This window comes from Procambarus clarkii, chromosome 16, assembly GCF_040958095.1.
Source record: "Procambarus clarkii isolate CNS0578487 chromosome 16, FALCON_Pclarkii_2.0, whole genome shotgun sequence".
NCBI classification, from domain to species: domain Eukaryota; kingdom Metazoa; phylum Arthropoda; class Malacostraca; order Decapoda; family Cambaridae; genus Procambarus; species Procambarus clarkii.
Window position 1 is genome coordinate 33,634,835 of NC_091165.1, and position 23,249 is coordinate 33,658,083.

At 40.9% G+C, this 23,249-nt stretch overlaps 1 protein-coding gene across 1 annotated transcript in view; it reads left to right on the forward strand.

Annotated features, from left to right (window-relative positions):
• The window catches only part of LOC123760115 (uncharacterized), a 226,604-nt gene that overhangs the window by 12,070 nt on the left and 191,285 nt on the right, over nt 1-23,249 (forward strand). Inside the window, 3 exon segments of the mRNA XM_045745600.2 lie at nt 4,707-4,875; nt 17,517-17,734; nt 21,214-21,317. Coding sequence (XP_045601556.2) covers nt 4,707-4,875; nt 17,517-17,734; nt 21,214-21,317 — 491 coding nt within the window.

Genomic DNA, 23,249 nt, shown 5'->3' on the forward strand with positions numbered 1-23,249 from the left:
CAGTGATATATGCGGACTGGGAAAAGTCAACATTGGATAACGACCAAAACTCAGGAACAGATAGTTTAGAGAACCGCAGCAGTAGTGTGGAGGAGGAGACTATTGTGGCACAAAATAACAGCAATATTGCAGAGCCAGATAATATAAACAATGAGAGCAACAGTGAGACAGAGTGCATTGATGAAGGAATTGGGACGAAAAACGGAGATGGCTCCAATAAAGAGGTAGACAAGACAGTCACAGATATAAATACCTTGAAAAACGCAAAACCGGAACACATTTGCAAATTCTACGCTAAAGGAATATGCAAATATGGAAAATTAGGAGCAAAATGCCATTTTCTGCATCCTCGAAAATGCAGGAACATGTTGGAGAGGGGTACATGCCGTTTTGGAACAGGGTGTAGATACTTCCACCCTAAATTATGTCAATTTTCAATTAGGGACAAAAAATGCTACAATCTTCAGTGTCCGGAATTCCATGTGAGAGGTACAGAGCGTTATAGACGGGAAGATCAATATGACACTACTGGAAATTTTTTAGAGGAAGGCAGAAACAGAGTAGTAAATATAAGAGAGAGGAACAGTCAGATGGAACCACTACAGGATTACAGAGGGGAACGGAGATACAGTACCCACAAGACTGGAATTCAAATTATCAACAAGCACACAGGTACTACACCAGACAACACCCGTCCTACTACCAAAACTGGACGAATCACTTCCAAAACGACACACCCTGGACGCAAACACAGTGGCCTCCTTACCAGAGCCTCAGATATTAACACCAAGTAAGGCTTCCAGCACTTCCACTAACACGATAACATCATTTATATTTGCCAACATCCAGGGTATAAAAACACGCAAATCCAACAAAGTTCACTTTATAGATGGTCTCCTTCATGAGGCAAATGCAGTGTTTGCAGCCCTAACAGAAACCCACACAAAGGACTACCATGATGGTGAAATATGGATCTCAAAGTACAGTCTTTTCAGATGTGATAGGAAACACCGGCTTCAGGGTGGGGTCAGCCTCTACATCAAAGAGACACTCATCTGTACTGAGCTGCTAAACATCTCAAATGATATGGTGGAAGTGCTGATAATCAAAATATAGATTTTAAATGTAGTTATTGTCCTTGTATATAAGTCACCGGAGGCAAACCCTCAGCAGTTTAAAGACCAACTAATGAAAATAGAACACTGCTTGGAAAACCTCACAAATCCAGCTCCGAACATCATCCTGCTTGGGGACTTCAACTTACGGCACCTGAAATGGAAGCACCTGGCTAATACAGTAATATCAGAAAGAATACCAGGAAGTAGCCTAAATGAACAAGCACATGCAAATGACCTGCTACGGATGTGCGACAGGTTTGCCTTAAACCAACAAATAGTAGAACCAACTAGGAAGGAGAACACGCTGGACCTCATTTTCACTAATAATGATGAATTGATCAGGAACATAATGATTACAAATACCTGTTACTCGGATCACAACTTAATTGAAGTTATGACAACCATGGGGAGTAGACCTTCAAAACCAGTCCAGATTCCCAGTGGAGGAGATTTCAGCAAATTCAACTTCAATAATAAACAGATAAACTGGAAGCAAATAAACCAGGACTTCACAGAAATAAACTGGGAAGAACAGCTAGAAAATGCAAACCTGAACCAGTGCCTGGAAAAAATAAGCTCAGTAGCACTAGAAATATGTTCAAACCGCATACCTCTAAGAAAAAAGAGGAAGAGATGCAGATTGGAACGGGAAAGTCGTTCCCTATATAGGCGAAGAAAACGAATCGCGGAACAACTTGAGTCGCACCCTATCTCAAGAACGGCGAAGAACGTTAGGTAAAGAAATAGAAACAATTGAACGGAAGCTACAAGAATCATACAAAACCCAGGAGAGGCAAAGAGAGCAAAAGGCCATCAGTGAAATAGAGAGAAATCCGAAATATTTTTTCTCCTATGCAAAATCAAGATCAAAAACCACATCTAGTATCGGGCCCCTGCGAAAGGGAGATGGAACTTTCACCGATGACAACAAAGAAATGAGCGAGCTACTGAGGAAGCAGTACGACTGTTTTCAGTGAGCCATTAAACACACTAAAGATTGATAACCCAAATGAATTTTTCATGGATATGATACCAACATCAAATCATATATCAGACGTCTCCCTATCCCCACTGGATTTTGAAGAAGCCATAAACAGTATGCCTATGCACTCTGCACCAGGCCCGGATTCTTGGAACTCCATATTCATAAAGAACTGTAAAAAACCACTATCGCAGGCCCTCCACATTCTGTGGAGACAAAGCCTAGATACTGGCGTTATTCCTGATATACTAAAAACAGCAGAGATAGCACCACTTCATAAAGGAGGAAATAAGGCAGAGGCAAAAAATTACAGACCAATAGCACTAACATCGCACATCATAAAAATTTTTGAGAGAATGCTAAGAAGTAAGATCACAAAATACATGGAATCACAGCATCTCCATAACCCCGGACAACATGGTTTCAGAACAGGGCGCTCTTGCCTGTCGCAGTTGCTGGACCACTATGATATGGCATTAGATGCTATGGAAGACAAACAAAACGCTGATGTAATTTACACAGATTTCGCAAAAGCTTTTGATAAATGTGACCATGGTGTTATTGCACATAAAATGCGTTCAAAAGGAATTACCAGAAAAATAGGCAGATGGATCTACAATTTCCTGACCAACAGAACCCAATGTGTAATAGTCAACAAAATAAAATCCAGCCCATCAACCGTGAAGAGCTCAGTCCCCCAGGGTACTGTGCTTGCTCCAGTACTTTTTCTCATCCTCATATCGGACATAGACAAGAATACAACCTATAGCACTGTATCATCCTTTGCAGATGACACTAGGATCTTCATGAGAGTAGGCAACATAGAGGACACGGTGAACCTCCAGTCAGATGTAGATCAGGTCTTTCTATGGGCTACAGAAAATAATATGGTGTTTAACGAAGATAAGTTCCAGCTCATGCTCTATGGAAAAAAGGAAAATATAAAAACGGAAACCACGTACAAAACTCAGACAAATCATAACATAGAACGAAAAGGCAATGTAAAGGATCTGGGTGTACTCATGTCGGAAGACCTTACCTTTAAAGAACACAATAAAGTAGCCGTCACAACTGCAAGAAAAATGACAGGTTGGATAACAAGAACTTTTCACACTAGAGATGCTATACCGATGATGATACTTTTCAAAACGCTTGTGCTCTCTAGAGTGGAGTACTGCTGCACAATGACAGCACCTTTCAAAGCTGGAGAAATTGCTGACCTGGAGAGCGTGCAGAGATCCTTTACTGCTAGAATCCACTCAGTAAAACATCTAAACTATTGGGACCGACTAAAGAGCCTAAAACTGTACTTCCTTGAGCGCAGGCGGGAGAGGTACATAATAATTTACACGTGGAAAATATTAGAGGGGCTGGTCCCAAACCTGCACACAGAAATAACATCACATGAGACCAGAAGACATGGCAGGATGTGCAGAATACCCCCGTTGAAAAACAGAGGTGCAACAGGTACTCTGAGAGAGAACTCTATCAACTTCAGAGGTCCGAGACTGTTCAACACGCTTCCACTACACATAAGGGCCATAACTTGCCGACCCCTCACAGTGTTCAAGAGAGAACTGGATAAGCACCTCCAAAGGATACCTGATCAACCAGGCTGTGACTCATACGTCAGGCTGCGAGCGGCCGCGTCCAACAGCCTGGTTGATCAGTCCGGCAACCAGGAGGCCTGGTCGACGACCGGGCCGCGGGGACGCTAAGCCCCGGAAGCACCTCAAGGTAACCTCAAGGTAAGGTAGTAACATTGTTAGAATAATAAGATATAAAAAACTTATTTTATAACTGATTTATTAATTTTATTATTTCGAGGCCGTAGGTCACTGAACTGCGGGCTGCCACTGCCACTCAGCATACCAACGTAGTGGTTCGTTATGGTGAACAAAACATGCAGATACGTATACCCAGTATATAACCTGTGTATATAGTGTAATAACTGACAAAGTATTTGTTTATTTTTTTGTGAACACAATAATTGAATCAATAATATGCACAACATAATTTTGAGTACAGTGATGATTCACACATTTTATTATATAAATATATTACACTATTGAATAATATTACAGCAAAAAATGAAAAAGAAAAATTGACATTGAAATAATTGGATAATTATCTCTTTGTGGCCACTCCTGCCTGACAGCTGGGGCTGAGCAGACTGCTTCGGACGCACGCTAAGTTGGCACCTCTTTTTTGCCAGACTTCCCCACCCTATAGCGGGCAAAATATGCCACTTACGATTTTTAAATTTTTTTTCCCGTGATCAGGGAACACACATTAATAGGTTTAGAAGATTTTTTTATGCGCCTGTGGATGACAATTACCAAATAGCCCTTAGTAACACAAGGTTAACCTACTTGTAGTTTTCTGTATTCTTCTGCAGTTAGCTTCTTTTATCCACACTTTGATCCTTTCATTTGTCTCCTCCTTTAACTACCTTCCTCCTGTGATTTTATATCCTACAAGTTTCTTTTTCACTCCTTATTTTCATTACTTAACATTGACTGGGATTGAATCATAGCTTCCAGTTTTATAAACGTGTGTGCTGTATGTATCCGTGCGTATCGTTTTATTTTGCTCTTTATCCGCAGATGAAGGGATTGTGTCCTCGCCTGTGAACAGTCTAGACTTGGACAGAGATTCTCCACTGGGAGGAGCTCTTGATGATGAGGAAGATGGTGGGCCTCCAAGCATTGAGACACAGCCTCCAGATGATGTGGATGATTTGTCTGTGTCGTGTATAACTTATGGGTGGATAAGGTTCGTTTTATAAGGGTTATGTCTATGGAGTGTATGTGTTGCCTTCTTTCACTTCTCTGTGGGTAGCCCCGGCGTCTGCTCCCTGAAGCTATCAAAAAGACATGTGCCACATTTATATACATTTTCATGCATCGGTGGCTCTTGAGAACGTTACCCACTTTTCTCCTGAGTGCGCGTGACGAACTCATTCATGAGCCACGAGAAATATTTGTATAAAATCTATTTTCTATCCGATCGACTTGGGGATAGTTTACAAGTGTTTGCCATGAAATTTCTGTTTTCCCTAATAGCCGCAGAGCCTATTTGGAAGAAAGGCATGGCATTGCATCATCGTAGTAAAACAATTGTATTATTGACACGACGAGTGTAATCGACGTAGTTTTTTATTTGGTGCTGGTCTAATGCATCCTTGTGTGACGTTTTATACTTATGTTCTAGAACATTCTATTGCAAACACATTGGTACAAAAATGAAATATGTACATCGAAAATTAATGTCAGGACAGTGAAAAGAATATACACTTCGCGTATATGGAGTTTCGCCGATATGCCGCCACGGGTAACACTTCGGCCACTTCCCACACTCTTGCGGGTGGGCTGCGACATTGATTCTATATTTATATGCATATGTCCGCGTAGGGAATTTTATTGCGATTTCAGTGATACCAAAATTAACGCTGGAGGACAAGTGTGGAGTTGACAACCCTGAAGAGAGTAGAAACATTTCGTTGCTGTCTGGCGCTCACGGCTAGTGATCGACGTAGTTCTTTATTTGGTGCTGGTCTAACTCATATTTTGGTGACATATTATACGTGTGTTCTTCTAGAACATTCTATTGTGAACACATTGGTACAAAAATGAAATGCGTACATCGAAAATTAACGTCTGGACAGTGAAAAGAGTATACACTTTTCAGTGTTGCCGCTCGATCGCCCGAAACGCCGCACGCACAAGGGGAAATTTTTTTTGTTTGCGTCGAGAGTGCGAAAGTGTTAATTTGGTGCCATCGGTCCTTGGAGTTCGAGTGCCTACCAGGGGCCACGAGCCAGAACCTGGCCCCCTCAGAAAGGCGGGGAGCAATGGCCATATAAGCGCTCTCTATGTAGTTTGTCATGTCTGCCATCGACTAGGGAAGGCACCCAGAAAAGTAGGTGAACCATTACAAACCTCTTAACCCCTAAACTGCACAAAACTTCATATGATGTGTGACATTGAGCATGATTATTTAAATTTTCCGAAACTCTTTCATATGTTTTGTGCATGATCTACTAGGCAAATGCTCCAACTTTGTCTAAATGATACCAGTGTAACTTGAAAAACAAGAAAATAAAAAATAATTGTAAAATTGAATATTAAAAACTTCAAATTTTGAAATCAGCTGCAAAAATATACAATATTACTAATTGTTCATTTGGTGGTGTTATGCTCTGAGTAGCATATGATCTTCATTTTCATATCTGTAGAATAGAAGTTTTCAGTATAGTTTACTATAAAAAATTTGTCAATATGGCATTTGAAATATGTGCAAATTTAGACAACAAAAATTTATAATTCCAAACATTTAGAGCTTATGAAAAATCAATTCTATAGGGATTGTAGAACAGACAACTGTGCACACTTTATGTGAAAATGGTGAGAATTGGTCAGAAACTAGATTTTTGGAAACTGAAGTAAGTTTAAATTCTAGTTGTAGATTTAACTGAAGTTGAAGTTATTGACAATGAATAAGGCAGTTCTAATTCATGAATTTACTTTTGTGTTTTAATAAATATTGTTTGGTATTTGTACTGGAATATGTGAAAGTTATAGGTCAACATGTGTTGAAATGAAGTCAGGAAAAAATAACCTGCTAAAAAAACAAAATATAGTGATAATGATGGTAATTATAATGATTTAGGGGATATATATTTAGGGTATACTTTATAAAGTAAAAAAAGCCCTAATCTAGTCCCTAATCAAGAAAACTTTAAGAAATAAGGAAAATAGTTTTGAAATCTGTGAAAAAATTAGCCCCCCCCCAAAATTCAAAGTTCCAAGTTCTGAGAGTTGTGACTGATTTATTTGTTGACCAATTTAATTCCGTCTTGGGGACGGGTATGCACTCTCCACGATGTAAAGGTTACAACAAATTCAAATAATAAACAAAGGAGGAAAAAAAACTAAAAACCTAAAAAAAAAAAAATTCCATAAATTTTTGTTTGATATTGTTGAAAGTAACTGATAATAATATTGGGCAATGTATTTATATGATATATAATAAAATAGAGCATAATAACATATTATTTGTGTTATTATGTATTACTCACCAATGCTATAAAGGCACCAGCTGCATATCCACTCTGTGGACACTTCTTACTATTATTATTCTTCTTCATTGTGTGTCGGACAGGTGCTTGCATCTCTTTATTATTGCATTATCCATCAGTTCCAGCTGTTCTCCTTATCAACAAAACGTTCTTTTTTATTTAAATATTCGTCCAAAATAATTTTTTTAAAATATTTTGATGAAAGTTTCACGACACTGAAGCCAATAAGTTGGAGATTTGTTCAACATTTTTAAGTAATTTTTACATAATTCAAATATTTTTTTGAATTATACCTCCTTATGCTTAGCATAAGGAGGCAATGGCCACACGGTGAGAGGGTGGGTGGTGTTGGGGGAGAGAGGAGCGTTGGGAGGGACCACCTGGCGGGATAAGGGGGATGTGAAGCGACCTATACAATACAGTACAGGAAATACTATTAATTTTAGAACAATTCATCATAACCAAAAACAAAAGAAATACTAGTAATTATGTAATAAAAAAATACTATACAAGTTTCATAAAAACAATTTGCACAGGCTGAAGTTTCCTTCAAAAATAGTTTGTTTTTCCTCCAGGAGGCCTATGTAACGTGCCTGCCTGCCCCAAGTGGACCCGTCCCGGCCTGGTCAAGCCATGTGCTCCCGTCTCTCATGTTATACCACAGTGCCTTGCCATTAGTGACTTTTTTTTTAGTAACTTTTTTACTTTCATAGTAACTTTGAACATTTTTGGCCAAGACTATGTCTGGTAGCAGCATCAATTGTTCTGGAGGTGTTAAGAGGAAGAAGGTTGTCCTAACAATTTAATTAAGGCCAAGTTACGTGTTATACAACTTTGTGAAAGTGGCCGGTCGACTTCAAGTGTTGCCGAGGAATTTATTAATTAATTATAGGCACTGGTACTGTTTCTGATGTAAGGAAACAAAAAGAGAAATATCTGAAATACATTTCAACCAGTGAGAGTGAAGGTGCAAGCACTAGCAGAGGGTCTGGTAGGAAAACTTTGAAAACTTCTACGCATGTACAGTTGGATGAGGCTGTGTACAAATGGTTTGCTCAGCACCGCACAGCTGGCGTGATAATTCGCGGCCCAGAAATACAAAATGCTGCAAGCAGGTTTGCAGCAAGCGTTGGAATAGAGGATTTCCAAGCTAGTGAAGGGTGGGTTGCAAGGTTCAAAGGGAGGCACAATATTGTGAAGAGGAAAATTGTCTGTGAAAAATTTAGTGCAGATACAAGCAGTGTAGAACCATTTAAACATAAATTGAAAACGTACATTTTGTCAAATAAATTATATTCTTATCAAATTTATAATGCAGATGAAACTGGGCTGTATTGGAGGAGTTTACCAGAAAAAATCTAGCTATGAGGAGTGAAGATTGTATGCCAGGCTGTAAGGTTAACAAGGACAGGCTGTCGGCCATGATGTGTGCGAGAGCTGACGGCACAGACAGAATCACGTTTGCAATTGTTGGCAAATCAAAGAAACCAAGAGCCTTTCAACATTGTTTGGACAGACTGCCAGTGAAATATTATAACTCCAAGAATGCATGGTTTACACAGGAGATCTTTCTTTTCTGGTTTCATGATGTGTTCTGCAGGGAAGTTCATGACTATCAAGTTAAGAAACTCAAAGTAGGCCAAACGAAGTTCGAGCTTTGCTGCTGCTTGATAATGCACCTGCCCACCCCAGAACTGACACGTTAACCTCACATGATGGCAAGATAACGTGTATGGCACTTCCTCTTAATACAACCTCTCATCCAGCCTATGGATGAGGGAGTTATTTGTGCCACGAAGAGGTTGTACACCAAAAAGATGCTCAACGAAGTTTTGGTGGTTTTGCCTCTTCCGGAGGATGTTGAACTCGGTGTAGATAACAGGGCTAAAAAACTGAAGAAGAAACTTGAGAATTTGAAAAACTATACAATCAAGGAAGCCATCTATAACTGGGCCAAGGTGTGGAGTGAAGTAAAGGAATCGACTGAAGAATTCCTGGAAAAAACTCCTCACGTCTACAGTCAGCAGTGAGGAGGATGAAGAAATGGATTTTGAAGGATTTACAGATGAAATCCATGGAATGTTCAGAAATGCTGGCAAAAACGTAGAAAGACAGGATGTGGTTGATTGGCTTGAAAAAGATGCCACTGACCCAGGATATGGTGTGATGAGTGAAGAGATTCTCCCGTCTATTACTGGTGAGGTAAACAAAGATGAGGATGAAGAAGGCAGTGAAGAACCAACACCACTGACCACGAAATACAGTGTATTCATGACCTATATTGACGGATTAATCAATTTTTCATCCAATTGTGCTCATCCAGAAGTTGGAAACATGTATCAGTACCTGAGACGAACCAAAGAGCTGATCATACAACAGGCCAGTGAACACAGAAGGCAAGCTACACTTGATCATTATATGGTACGAAAATCAAGCCAAGCGCCTTGAACCAGTGAGGCGTCACAGGCAAGCCAAGCACCTAGAACCAGTGAGGAATCACAGGCAAGCCAAGCGCCTTGAACCAGTGAGGCGTCACAGGCAAGCCAAGAGCCTTGAACCAGTGAGGCGTCACAGGCAAGCCAAGCGCCTTGATCCAGTGAGGCGTCACAGGCAAGCCAAGAGCCTTGAACCAGTGAGGCGTCACAGGCAAGCCAAGCGCCTTGAACCAGTGAGGCGTCACAGGCAAGCCAAGAGCCTTCAACCAGTGAGGCGTCACAGGCAAGCCAAGAGCCTTCAACCAGTGAGGCGTCACAGGCAAGCCAAGCGCCTTGAACCAGTGAGGCGTCACAGGCAAGCCAAGAGCCTTGAACCAGTGAGGCGTCACAGGCAAGCCAAGCGCCTTGAACCAGTGAGGCGTCACAGGCAACGCAAATGCCTTCAACAAGCGAAGCTTCAGCAGCTGGCAGCAAAACTAACTTTGCTTAATGAACTGTACAGTAATTTTAAGTGTTAATTTTAGTGTTGTGTTAGTATAGGTTGTGTAAATTGTCAAGAATTCTTAACTTCAAGATCAATCAAGACGAACAACAACAAGGTAAGTTGAGGTTTCTAGTTGAATATTTAATAATTATATGTGGCAAGGCAATTCAAATTATGTTGTTTGTAGTATAAAAATAGTTGGAAATGGTCACTTTTGGACTCGGGTGAAAAAGTACTATTATCCAGAACAAGTGATTATCCGGCTGGGGGTCCTTCCCATATAGTCTGGATAATCGAGTGAAGACACTACAGTGTATGGTGTTTAACGAAGATAAGTTCCAGCTCATGCGCTACAGAAAAAATGAAAGTATTAAAACAGAAACCACATTCAGTACAAAACACAGTTAAATCATAACATAGAATGAAAAAGCAATGTTAAGGATTTGGGTGTACTCATGTCGGAAGACCTTACTTTTAAAGAACACAATAAAGTAGCCGCCACAACTGCAAGAAAAATGACAAGTTGGATAACAAGAACCTTTCACACTAGAGATGCTATACCAATGATGATACTCTTCAAGACGCTAGTGCTCTTTAGAGTGGAATACTGCTGCACAATGACGGCCCTTTTCAAAGCTGGAGAAATTGCTGACCTGGAGAGCGTGCAGAGATCGTTTACTGTTAAAATCCACTCGGTAAAACACCAAAACTACTGGGACCGACTGAAATGCCTAAATTTTTCTCCTCTTGAGTGCAAGCAGAAAAAATATATAATTTACACGTGGAAAATAGTCCCAAAGCTGGAGGAGCTGGTCCCAAACCTGCACACACAGAAATAACGTCACATGAGACCAGGAGGCATGGCAGGATGTGTAGAATACTCCCGTTGAAGAGCAGAGGTGTAACAGGTACTCTGAGAGAGAACTCTTATCTAACATCAGAGGGCCCGAGACTGTTCAACATGCTTCCACTACACATAAGGGGCATAACTGGCCGACCCCTCACAGTGTTCGAGAGAGAACTCGATAAGGACCTCCAAAGGATACCTGATCAGGCTGTGACTCATATGTCGGGCTGCAAGCAGCCACATCCAACAGCCTGGTTGACCAGTCCAGTAGCAAGGAGACCTTGTCGATGACCGGGCTGCGGTGATGTTAAGCCCCAAAAACACCTCAAGGTAGGCCGCACCACCCTCAGTTCGTAGACTGATGTGCCAAGTGTCGCCTGTCCTCTCTGGCCTCAATTTCTCGTCTGACTTTGAGTTTTTGACTTTGCCAGTTGTGTTTTGTGGAGGCCCAGTATACCTGTACTGGGCTGCATGTGCCTAGAGTTCCCTCCCCTAGGTGCCCGGTAAGTTCTTCCCTTGCGAGTCAGGGTCATCTTCCCTGGATCGTTTGGGTATTACTTCCATTCGAGGACTCCATCGCTTGGTGGTGTTCTCGCCGGCTTGCTTGTGGGGTCTTGGGCTTCTCATCTTGCCTCGGGTAGGGATTGGGTTTGTGCTGGGAGGGGCGCACTGCGACTAGCGCAGCTTGCAATCAGCGGTGGCCAAGGATTCTCTCTGGAGACTGCTTAGTCTGTGTGTGTTGCTTAGTGGGTTCATTTTGTTTGCTTTAGCACATTCTCGCTTCCTTGGTGGAGGAGGTCTGCCTAGCTTCCCATTAAGCTAGCCTAGGTTGTGTTTGGTAGTCTTCCTCTGCTGCCTGGAGGTTTCACGGCAATGCCAGTTGTCAGTTTGCCTGCAGCAGACAGGGGTTACCAGCTTAGCTGGCCCTTGTACCTGGGCTTCCCATAGGGCTCACATACCCTATGAGTTCAGGGCTCGGGTGTACCAAGGACGTGTCTTCAGAGCCCTGTCTCGACTTACACGATGCTGAGGGGTGTTTGCTGCCTTTGCCTCGTAGTGACTGGCATCCATCCTGTCTGTTATGCTGCCTGTTGGGTCGGAGACGCATACAAGGATGACACGCAAAATCGTGAAGCGTTCCACATACAACCATGAGTCTTACGGGACATGTTCCCGACTTCTTATTCAATTTACCCATTTTTCATGTGAGGGTGTGATGGGTCAGGCGGTAGCTTGGTTTTCCGGTTGGAAGCCTCGGAGCTGCCCCATTTGGATTTTAGGGACCAGGATTTAGGGGTGATGGTTACTTCAACCTTGGTTCAGTCCGTGCCCTTGCTTTATTCCCAGGTGGGTGTTGTTTGCCCTGCTTTTTCCCCCTCCCCGCTTCCGGCTTCTAAACCTCAGATGGTTTCCGGGCTGGGCTGGGCCGGGCTGGAGTTTGGTTTGTATTGAGGCTCGGGTGGCTTTGGGGGTTGCCCCTTCCAACTTTGGAATGGAAGTTTAGCCTGAATTCCTCATCAAGGCTTCAGAGTCGACCAGCAGACTCTCTCTCTTTGAAGCTTTTCCCTTAGACTCTGCCTTTTCTTCAAGGGTAGTGGGCTTGGATATGGGCTCTGCCCCAGGGCCTGTGTTGGGGGTTCCCCGGGCTCAGGGGGAGTCTGCTTGGACTCCTTTTGATCCTGCCTGGGTCTTTGTGCCTTCTGAGCAAGGTTTGTTGTTGCAGAGTCGGGGGTTTTCGTGTCTTAAATCTCTGTATGAATTTGAGTTTGGTGCGGCTCTCAACTCTAGGCTCGTTTCTGGGTGCCTTTGGGTTCCTCAGATACATCCTTCCGGAGGTTTCTCTCCTCTTGGATTGCTTGCTCTTCCCGGGGTGGTCATGCCAGGGCTCGGGTTTCAGCAAGTCAAGGGTGGCTTTTGGTACCAGGTTCAGAGCCGGTGCATCTTCCAGAGTCTTCTTCATCTGGTTGGCTTCTTGAAGGTCGTGTCTGCCCTTTCGTGGGATTACATTTGGTCCCACATTTCATGGGATCACACTTCGTCCCACATTTCGTGGGCCTTTCGTGTCGTCTCTTCTGGCCTTTGGTGGCATTGGGCGGCTCCTCTGGTTGGGGCTGGCGGGGCGGGCTTCTTCCCTATCTTTGTCGGGTCATCTTTGAGTTCGCTTGGGGGTGGTAGACTTCGATGTCGAAATGACTTTGTCCCTCAAATGGGTTTCAAGCTTGTTTCCGGTTCCAAAACGGGACTGCGAATCTCGGGTTCATTCTGGACTTGTCCCGTCTAAACCATTGGATTCCTTGCCCTACTTTCGGATGACTACTTTGTCCCAGGTCCACCTTCTTAAGCCGGAGGCTTGGATAATCTCCCTGGACCTCAAGAACGCATATTAGCACCGTCCTATTCACCGGAGTTCAGGGATTGGCAAGGTTTCGTAGTTGGGCATCAGGCTTACCGCTTTTGTTGCCTTCCATTCGGCTTTATTCTGGCACCTCGCATGTTCACACCTTTTAACACTTTCACGCTCTCCGCAAAGGTCACTCAGCCAACCGAATGTGCGCGCTGCGTTTTTATCGCTTAAGCGTAAAAACAAAAATGTGTATACTCTTTTTACTCTTCTGACCTTAGTTCTCATGCTACGTATTTCATTTTGGTACCAACGTGTTCGCAATAAAATTCTCTAGAAGAACATTAGTAAAATAAGTCAAGAAACATATAGGGATACCAGCACCAAATAAATAACTACATAGATGACTCGCCGTGAGCGCCCATCAGCAACAAAATGTTTTTACTCTTGGGATTGTAATCACCTCCACACTTGTTCTACAGCGTTAATTTTGGTATCAATGGACTCGCAATGAAATTCCCAACACGGTGATATGAATATAAGCGTAGAATAATGATGCAGCCCGCCCGCAAGAGTGTGGGAAGTGGTGAAATTGTTACCCGGTATCGGTGACGGGATGACGCACGGCGCTTTGAAAGTTTATACTTATTTCACTCTCATGACATTAATTTTCTATGTACGTCATTCATTTTTATGTCAATGTGTTCGCAATAGAATGTTCTATGTGCCCATAGGTAAAAAATATCAACAAAGCGTAAGTTAGAATAGCGACAAATATAAAACAACGCTGGAACATATCAGTGAGCGTCAAACACACACGAAATATTTTTACTTTTGTTATGTTTGTCAAGATTATACTTGTTGCACACAGTTATTTTTGGTTGTATATTGATAGGAATAAAATTCCCTAAACAGACATATGCATATAATACATGATATGGGGGAAGAATTACCAGTATAAACGGCTAGTCACCCACCTGCAACCCGTTTGGGACAAAATACCATTTGATCGAAGTTATCCACACCTTTCATGAACTTATTGTACCATGCAGCCTAGTGGTGAGAAAGAGAGCCTCATAGCGCGCAGTTTGAAACAAACCCAAAGTAAATCGGATAAAAATTGAATTTTATACAAATATTTTAAAAGTAGACATAACTTTATGTCCACTATGCGTTTACGTTAGACGAAACCGAACGCGCCGGCGCGTCCAGATAGCGCGAAAGTGTTAACCTGGGTTGTGGTGGCCTGTATTCGTTTGTTAGAGGCTCGGGTTGTGGCCTACCTCGATAATTGGTTGGTTTGGGCTCTCAGCCGGTCTACTTGTCTGCTCACCAGGGACATGTTTTTATTTTCCCAGCTTGCCGGTTTTGGGTTCCTGGTGAATTGAAGGAAATCCCATTTGGTTCCATCTGGGGTTTGGACTTGGGTGGGCCTCATGTGGGATTTTTGGACTGCGTCCATTTCTCTTCCTCATGTGGCTTTGCTCCAGCTGGAGTCCCATCGTCTGCTGTTTTTGAGGGGGACCCAGGTCACTCGGTGGTTGTTTGAGCAGCTGTACAGGAGCCTGAACTTTTCCTTGCTGGTTTTCTGGCTGGGCAGGGTTTGGCTTCGGAGGCTGTTCTGGTACTGGAAGAAAATAAGGAGGTTGAAGCAGTTGAAAAACCTGATTTCAGGAGAGGACATAATGTGGAACTTCGAAATATCTTTAAGGAATTTGACTGGAAAGACTTGCTGTTAGGAAATGAAGCGAGAGAGATGTATGTCAAGTTTTATGAAATATACGATAAAGGCACAAAAATATTTGTACCAAACCAGAGATGCAGAACTAGGAAACAGGAATGGTTCAACAGAAATTGCAAGAGGGCCAGAGACCAAAAGACATAAAAATGGAATCAATACTGTATAGGAAGAGGCCAAACCCCCAAGCATAACAGCGATATAAAAATGTGAGAAGCAACTACACGACAGTGAGGAGAGAGGCACGAAGATATTTTGAAACATGGACAGCAGTGAAATGTAAACCAGAACAAGCCTTATTCTATAAATTCATAAACAACAAATTGCAGGTAAAGGATAATATTCAGAGGTTGAAAATGGGAAATAGATTCAAGGAAAATGAAAAGGAAATGTGTGAAACACTAAACGAAAAGTTCCAAAGTGTGTTTGTACAAAATGAAATCTTTAGGGAACCAGATACAATAAGAATTCCAGAGAACAACATAGAGCACATAGAGGTTTCTAGAGACGAAGTGGAAAAAATGCTCAAGGAGCTAAGTAAGAACAAAGCAGCTGGCCCAAATGGCGTTTCACCATGGGTTCTGAGAGAATGTGCATCTGAGCTCAGCATTCCACTTCACCTGATCTTTCAGGCATCCCTGTGTACAGGAGTCGTAGCAGACGTGTGGAAACAGGCTAACATAGTTCCAATCTACAAAAGTGGCAGCAGGGAAGACCCCCTCAATTATAGACCTGTATCATTGACAAGTGTAATAGTGAAAGTATTGGAAAAACTAATCAAAACTAAATGGATAGAACACCTAGAGAGAAATGATATAATATCAGACAGACAGTATGGTTTTCGATCTGGAAGATCCTGTGTATCAAATTTACTCAGTTTCTATGATCGAGCCACAGAGATATTACAGGAAAGAGATGGTTGGGTTGACTGCATCTATCTGGACCTAAAAAAGGCTTTCGACAGAGTTCCACATAAGAGGTTGTTCTGGAAACTGGAAAATATTGGAGGGGTGACAGGTAAGCTTCTATCATGGATGAAAAATTTTCTGACTGATAGAAAAATGAGGGCAGTAATCAGAGGCAATGTATCGGAATGGAGAAATGTCACAAGTGGAGTACCACAGGGTTCAGTTCTTGCACCAGTGATGTTTATTGTGTACATAAATGATCTACCAGTTGGCATACAGAATTATATGAACATGTTTGCTGATGATGCTAAGATAATAGGAAGGATAAGAAATTTAGATGATTGTCATGCCCTTCAAGAAGACCTGGACAAAATAAGTAGATGGAGTACCACTTGGCAAATGGAATTTAATGTTAATAAATGTCATGTTATGGAATGTGGAATAGGAGAACATAGACCCCACACAACCTATATATTATGTGAGAAATCTTTAAAGAATTCTGATAAAGAAAGAGATCTAGGGGTGGTTCTAGATAGAAAACGATCACCTGAGGACCACATAAGGAATATTGTGCAAGGAGCCTATGCTATGCTTTCTAACTTCAGAATTGCATTTAAATACATGGATGGCGATATACTAAAGAAATTGTTCATGACTTTTGTTAGGCCAAAGCTAGAATATGCAGCTGTTGTGTGGTGCCTATATCTTAAGAAGCACATCATCAAACTGGAAAAGGTGCAAAGACATGCTACTAAGTGGCTCCCAGAACTGAAGGGTAAGAGCTACGAGGAGAGGTTAGAAGCATTAAATATGCCAAAACGAGAAGACAGAAGAAAAAGAGGTGATATGATCACTACATACAAAATAGTAACAGGAATTGATAAAATCGACAGGGAAGACTTCCTGAGACCTGGCACTTCAAGAACAAGAGGTCATAGATTTAAACTAGCTAAACACAGATGCCGAAGAAATATAAGAAAATTCACCTTCACAAATAGAGTGGTAGACGGTTGGAACAAGTTAAGTGAGAAGGTGGTGGAGGCCAAGACCGTCAGTAGTTTCAAAGCGTTATATGACAAAGAGTGCTGGGAAGACGGGATACCATGAGCGTAGCTCTCATCCTGTAACTACACTTAGGTAATTACACTTAGGTAATTACACACAAACTAAGCCTGGGATTCATAGGTGCTGTCAGTTGACGTACCTAGTAAAACTGCAAGCAAGAGCTGTAATCCTAAATCTGTTCCTTATTATCAATGTCTGGATTTTATTCTTTATGTGCAGCTTGCTTTTAATGACTTTATAAAAAGCTCTGGATGTGTTTTACATTTGTCTGCAATACCTTTCTCATAGTTCCTTTCTGCCTCCCTCTCTCCTCACTGCTGTGTATTTGTTCTTGCTTGCTTGTAGTGCTAGTATGTTTGAGGGGTTAGGCCTCTTCCTGTATTGTACCCATTTCTTGTCTTTACCTCTCTGGTCCTCTCACAATTTCTGTATTTCAACCTTCTGTATATTTAGTGTTATAATTAAAAAATGTGTTTCACAAGCTTATGTTAGTAATATGGTATATATTTCCTCAACAGATCTGATGATAATCATTATGGGAACTCCCACCCTGGATTAGGATACACCATGATCAGTACTGAACAGCCTGACAATGCTGACTCAACAGGTCTTAGTGAAATGCCAGGACTAGAGCCAGGTGACTTTGGTGTTGGTCCTGTGTATGGACCCCACATGCCAGCAACCTTCAATAGCCCTGTACATGAATCGGGAACACTATCTTATGGAGATATCACAGGTAATAAGGCACTCTAATAGGGGAGTGGATTTTATGCTTCTTAAGGCCAGTAACAGCTTTTTACTGAATAATTTTTCTTCTAGCTTCACAATATTATTGTTCATATTTGCAAAAACTTCTAGGAGGTCCTTGGGTCTAGTATGTTGTCAGCCACAAATCTCACTCAACACTACTGTATTTGTGAATGTAAAGTGATGGGAGTAGTATTAAATAATAATGTTCACGTCAGTGCTTTATTTAGGAGAGTTGAAAAGTAGATTTTTGTGATGTCTGTGGAGGATATCCCTATTTTCAATATACTGTACTTTTAAATATTAGTTAGTGTAGGTCATGCTCTACTTGGATTTTCAGAACTGCAAACACTTCTCAAATTGAGGGCTGCCTATTATGTATGATAATTTGATTGTTTTTGTACTTTTATCCAGTTTCAGGATGTTGTAATGCAATTAATTTTCATTTCATTCCAACTTCTATTTACATTTTTGTACAACTGATGTCTTGGTAATAAGTCATATATCACCGAAAGGTTTCGCCATTTGGTACTCACCGTAGTTGAATTGTACCCTGGGCTAAATTAATGTGTATTTAAAGAGCACCAGGTGATTGATTGGCTGGTGTTATTGGGCAGGACCTGGTGCTGCCATCAGGTACCTACCTAAGTGTAGGTACAGGATGAGAGTTACATTCTTGGTGTCCTATTTTACCAATAATCTTTGTCATGTGACACCGATTGTGACAGTCACAATAATCTGACATTATGATATATCGTCAAGTGTGATATTATCAAGTCACAATTGACTTGATAATGGGCCACAATGGATCAATACGTCATCGTTTCTTCATCTTCTGGTGTGTGGTTTGGTCATCATATTTTCAGCCACGTTATTGTTGCTCATCGTCTGAATCTGACACATTGAAGCTCCTGTAATGATTTAGGCAACATCGCCATCTCATGTTCCAACCTTCTGCAACTCTGTTCGCAAAAGAAAACTTTAAATTTTTTTTTCGGCAACGTTTTTACTCGGCTTGAGTTGATGGACACTTTGTTCTTAAAGTGCAGGATTAAAAAATTATTCCTTACCTATTTTGTTGTTTCCTGTTACTATTGTATAGAATGATCACACTGCTTTTTTTTTTTTTTTCCTATCTTTCTGCCCTGTATGTTTGATGTCTACATCCTCTGCTAATAGCTGATGTTCTTATGTTCAGAGAGCCAAGTAGTAGAATGTCTGCACCTTTTCTAGTTTATTGGTGTGTTTCTTGATATTTGGAAATACTATCATTGATGCTTATTCCAATTTTGGTCTCATAAAAGTTGAAATTTGCTAGTGAATCTTAGGTTCGTCTCACAGTACCCTGTATGTGTCCCTATGGTGACAGCTTACTATCCACGACAATTCCTAGAGCTCTTTACGTGGTTTTAACGCATTGAATGGCCTGGTGCGTGCTCCTCCAACCCTCCCAATGTGGGCCGAGCATTTGCTGCGAGCGCGTGCCCACACTAAAATGTGTATACTCTTTTTAAGTTTTCTCATCTAAATTCTCGTGCTACATCGTTCATTTTGGCGAAGCTTTGGCAAAGACGAAAGTCAGCAAAGCGTCGCCCGTGAGCTAGCACCCATTGACACCCCCACAACACCCGCACACAAATATGTATGCTCTTTTCAGTTTGATAACATCAATTTTCGTGTTATATCATTCATTTTGGTATCAAATTGTTCGCAATATAATTTTCTAAAGGGATATATGCATAAAAGGTCAAAAAACCCGGTGTGCCACCTGCAGCAAACCTGAAAATCAGTAGAGTGTTACCCGTGAGCGTACAACGGCACTAAAATGTGTATACTGCTTTCAATTGTCTTGTGTCAATTTTCATGTTACTTCGTTCATTTTAGTATCAAATTGTTCACAATAGAATTCTCTAAAGGGATACAGTGGTACCTTTGTTTATGATCGTAATCTGTTCTCAGAAACTCATCGTCAACCAAAAATTCGGCAACCAAAGCAAATTTTCCCATAAGAAATAATGTAAATTGAATTAATCCGTTCCACACCCTCCAAAATATTCACTTTAAAATACATTTTATACCGAATAACTCATTTTGTACTAGCTACTATACAGTACTGCATGTATATCTTACCTCTAATGAGGACTCCTGTTGACATACGGAAGACAGTGAGGTGGTGAGGGAGGAGGAGGAGGTGTTAATGTTTAGAAGTGGGAGTCCCCTTCCATTATAAGAGCAGGCGGTGATGACATTTCTGGGGTACTCTCTTTCCTATGTTTTGCAGGCATACCACTAGGACCTGGTTGTGGCTCACTGCTTGTTTGTCTTAATAATAATCTGTTTATTGACACATGTTTTTCCCTGTGTTTTAACACTTGTCTGTAGTGAGACATCAGATTCTCTCTATGAATGATCTCTTGCTTTTCTTCTATCGTTATCCTCACAACTATTTTCTTAGGTTGAACTTTACCACTGACTTTCTTGGAATGTGATATATAACAAGAACTTTTATGTTCAGAAACCAAAAATCACAAAAACAATTAATTACATTCTTCACAAAGAATTCAAGCGCGGTCATCACTAGGCGGGAGACACTGGTAAACTGAAGCGCGCCACTCACTCGGTCAACCCATACGTGTGTCAACAAACCCGAGCACCGAGGCAAACCTTAAGTACCGAGTCAAATTTGTTGAAGATATTGAGCTTGAGAATCAAAAAATTCTAAAACTGAGGTTTCACTATATAGATAATAAACGTTATCACCGCAAGATCTGAGCCTTGAGGTACTCTGCTAATGACATCTCCAGCCAGATAAGTTTCTTCTGATCACTGCTCACACTTGTCTGTCCGTTTAGAAAATCTTCGTCTAATTCAGTAGTTTGCCTGTTATCCTTCCAATTGTTCTAATTTCTAGGAATGTTTTCTGTGTGTGGCTGTCAGTTTTTATTTTGTCTATATATAATCAAGCCCAACCTAACCTTACCTTGCAAGTTACCTGTGGTTCTGTCATAAATACTTAGAGCTGCTATGCAAGACGTTCCTGTTTAAAAACCAAACTTTGTCCATTATGATGTTTCTCTCCAGGTATTCTCTCCATTTGATTATAATTTGCTTTAGTCTTCACAGTTTCCATTGTTATAGATTGGAATTATGTTTTGAAGAGAGTTGAATAGAGTTGGCACTGAAAACTTTCTTGATAATCTATGTTCTTATGGCACTATGGGCAAATCTTTACTGTAGCCATTTTACTGGCTGCCTCTAACTATGAGTATTGCTCAAGGTTTGGTGGTGGTGTCGGTGAAGGTAGTGAAGGTTGGCTGGTGGATTGTGGCGCTTGTTATTTGGGGCAGGCACTGTGGTGTTGCCACCTTGTGTTGCTTCACTTCATTAATTTTGTTCATATGTTACTTAGTATATATGTTTAAATTGTTATTATTTTTATTAAACATTCTTCTTATTCATATTTGACAGATGACAATGCAGTTGGTGGCATATGTGGCCTTAGAAATTTGGGTAATACTTGCTTTATGGCAGCAGGAATCCAGTGCCTGGTGAATACACCACCTATTGCTCAGGTTGGTTATTTGTGTTTTGACCTGTATACAGGAGGGAGAAATATTTTATATCTGTGTACTGCTGGATGGCAGTAACCACAGCACTGCTCCTGTGCCAGGTAAGTCCACTACGGGCTTACCATAGCCTGTGCTACTTGCCCCGCTCCTGTGCCAGGTAAGTTAGGGCTCGCCATAGCCCGTGCTACTTGGAACTTGTTCCGAGTAGCTGAATCTATAACAACATGCTGGATGGATGTGTAGATGTATGTATAAATGACTGTCTATTGAGCCTCATAGCCAGAGTTGCCTTGAAGGCTATTAAGGTTTCAACTTAAATTAATATTGGTTTAGTTTATAGAAAGAAACATAATATGAACAAAAATGAAATATATGTTTATTCCTCAGAACTAGCAAAGCTCAATCTAGGCCTAGCTAAGTTAATAATTCATGATGTCAATAGTGTGTTGTTGTTTTGGGCAAATTAATTTCAAAATAAATATTTGAAATTATACAAAATTGCTCTGGCTGTTAGGGAAAACTGTCCTTGCTTACATTCCATGATGTGGTGCTAATTTGCAGATTTATTATTTATTTAGACTATGTTTAACCTAACACTTTGTTTTATGCAACTACTACTTATCTGTGAAGTTCAATCTTGTGAGAGATTGTGGCAGTCATATCTTTTACTTTTATTGGGCTACAATTTATTGTACAGTACTGACTATTCTTTTTATAATGTCAGGTGTATACAAGGAATGTTTAGTTAAGCATCATGGAAGCATTAGACAAATTGGTAGAAAAGTGATGGGAACTGCTTGATGAATGAGGAAGTGGCAAGAGCAGTTAATGAGGGAGAAAAGTGGAGTTGATGGATCCAAAGTGAAGATGGAAAGGAGACAAGGAAAGGGAAGTATAATGTCAGTAAACAGTTTGTGAAAAAGATTAGTCAAATGTGGAGGAAAAAAAAAGTGTAGATTTGAGAAAAATTTAAACTAATTTAGAAACAAGTGATGACATGTATGTAGATGTTATTAAATGTAATGGATAAAAATTGAATGTAGTGGTTGGGAAGAATTTGCCAGAAGGTAATGTGCCTATGGTCATGAGGTTATATAGTATGATGTGTTTTTAATATATACAGTAGTATATAAGCTCTCATTATATTGCTTTTTCTGTGAGGGCTTCTATTGGTGGCTCCTTGGCAAACACTTTTACCTTAGATTTCGTTTACCTTCCAATGATTCCAAGGATCAGTGTTCCTGCAGCCCGGACTCGGACCTGGCCTCCTGGTTGGTGATATGGTCAACCAGGCTGTTGCAGCTTGGTGTCTGACTCACATTGTGGTTATATCAGGTATCCTTTGAAAGTGTTTATCAAATTCTCTTTTGAACACAAGGAAAGGTCGGCTCGTTATGCCCCTTGTGTGTAGAGGGAGTACTGTATGTTGAAAAGTCTCAGGCTTTTTATGTTGAGTTCTCCCTCAGCATATCTATTGCACTTCAGCTTTTCAATGGAGCTAATTTGCACATCCTGCCATACTTTCTGGTCTCATGTGGTATTACTTCTGTGTACAGATTTGAAATCTGTCATAGTATTCCAAGTGTAAGTTATGTTGTATCTCTTCTGCCTATGCTCTAGAGAATACAGATTTACAATTTTTAAGTGATCACAATAATCTAGATATTTTATTGAGTGGATTCTGGTAGTAAAGGTGCTTGCATGCTCTGCTGGTCAGCAATTTCTCCAGTTTTGAATGGGGGATGTAATATTGAGATATTAACACTACAGTACAGGAACTGTACTTCTTTTTGAGTTCATTTTGTGTGCAATAACACCATGTTCACATTGGTTGATGGCTTTTGCAAAATCTGTGTGTATTTTGCATCAACATTTTGCTTGTCGTCCTTAACATCTAAGACCATGTCATAGTGGTCTAGCAATTGAGAGAGGCAG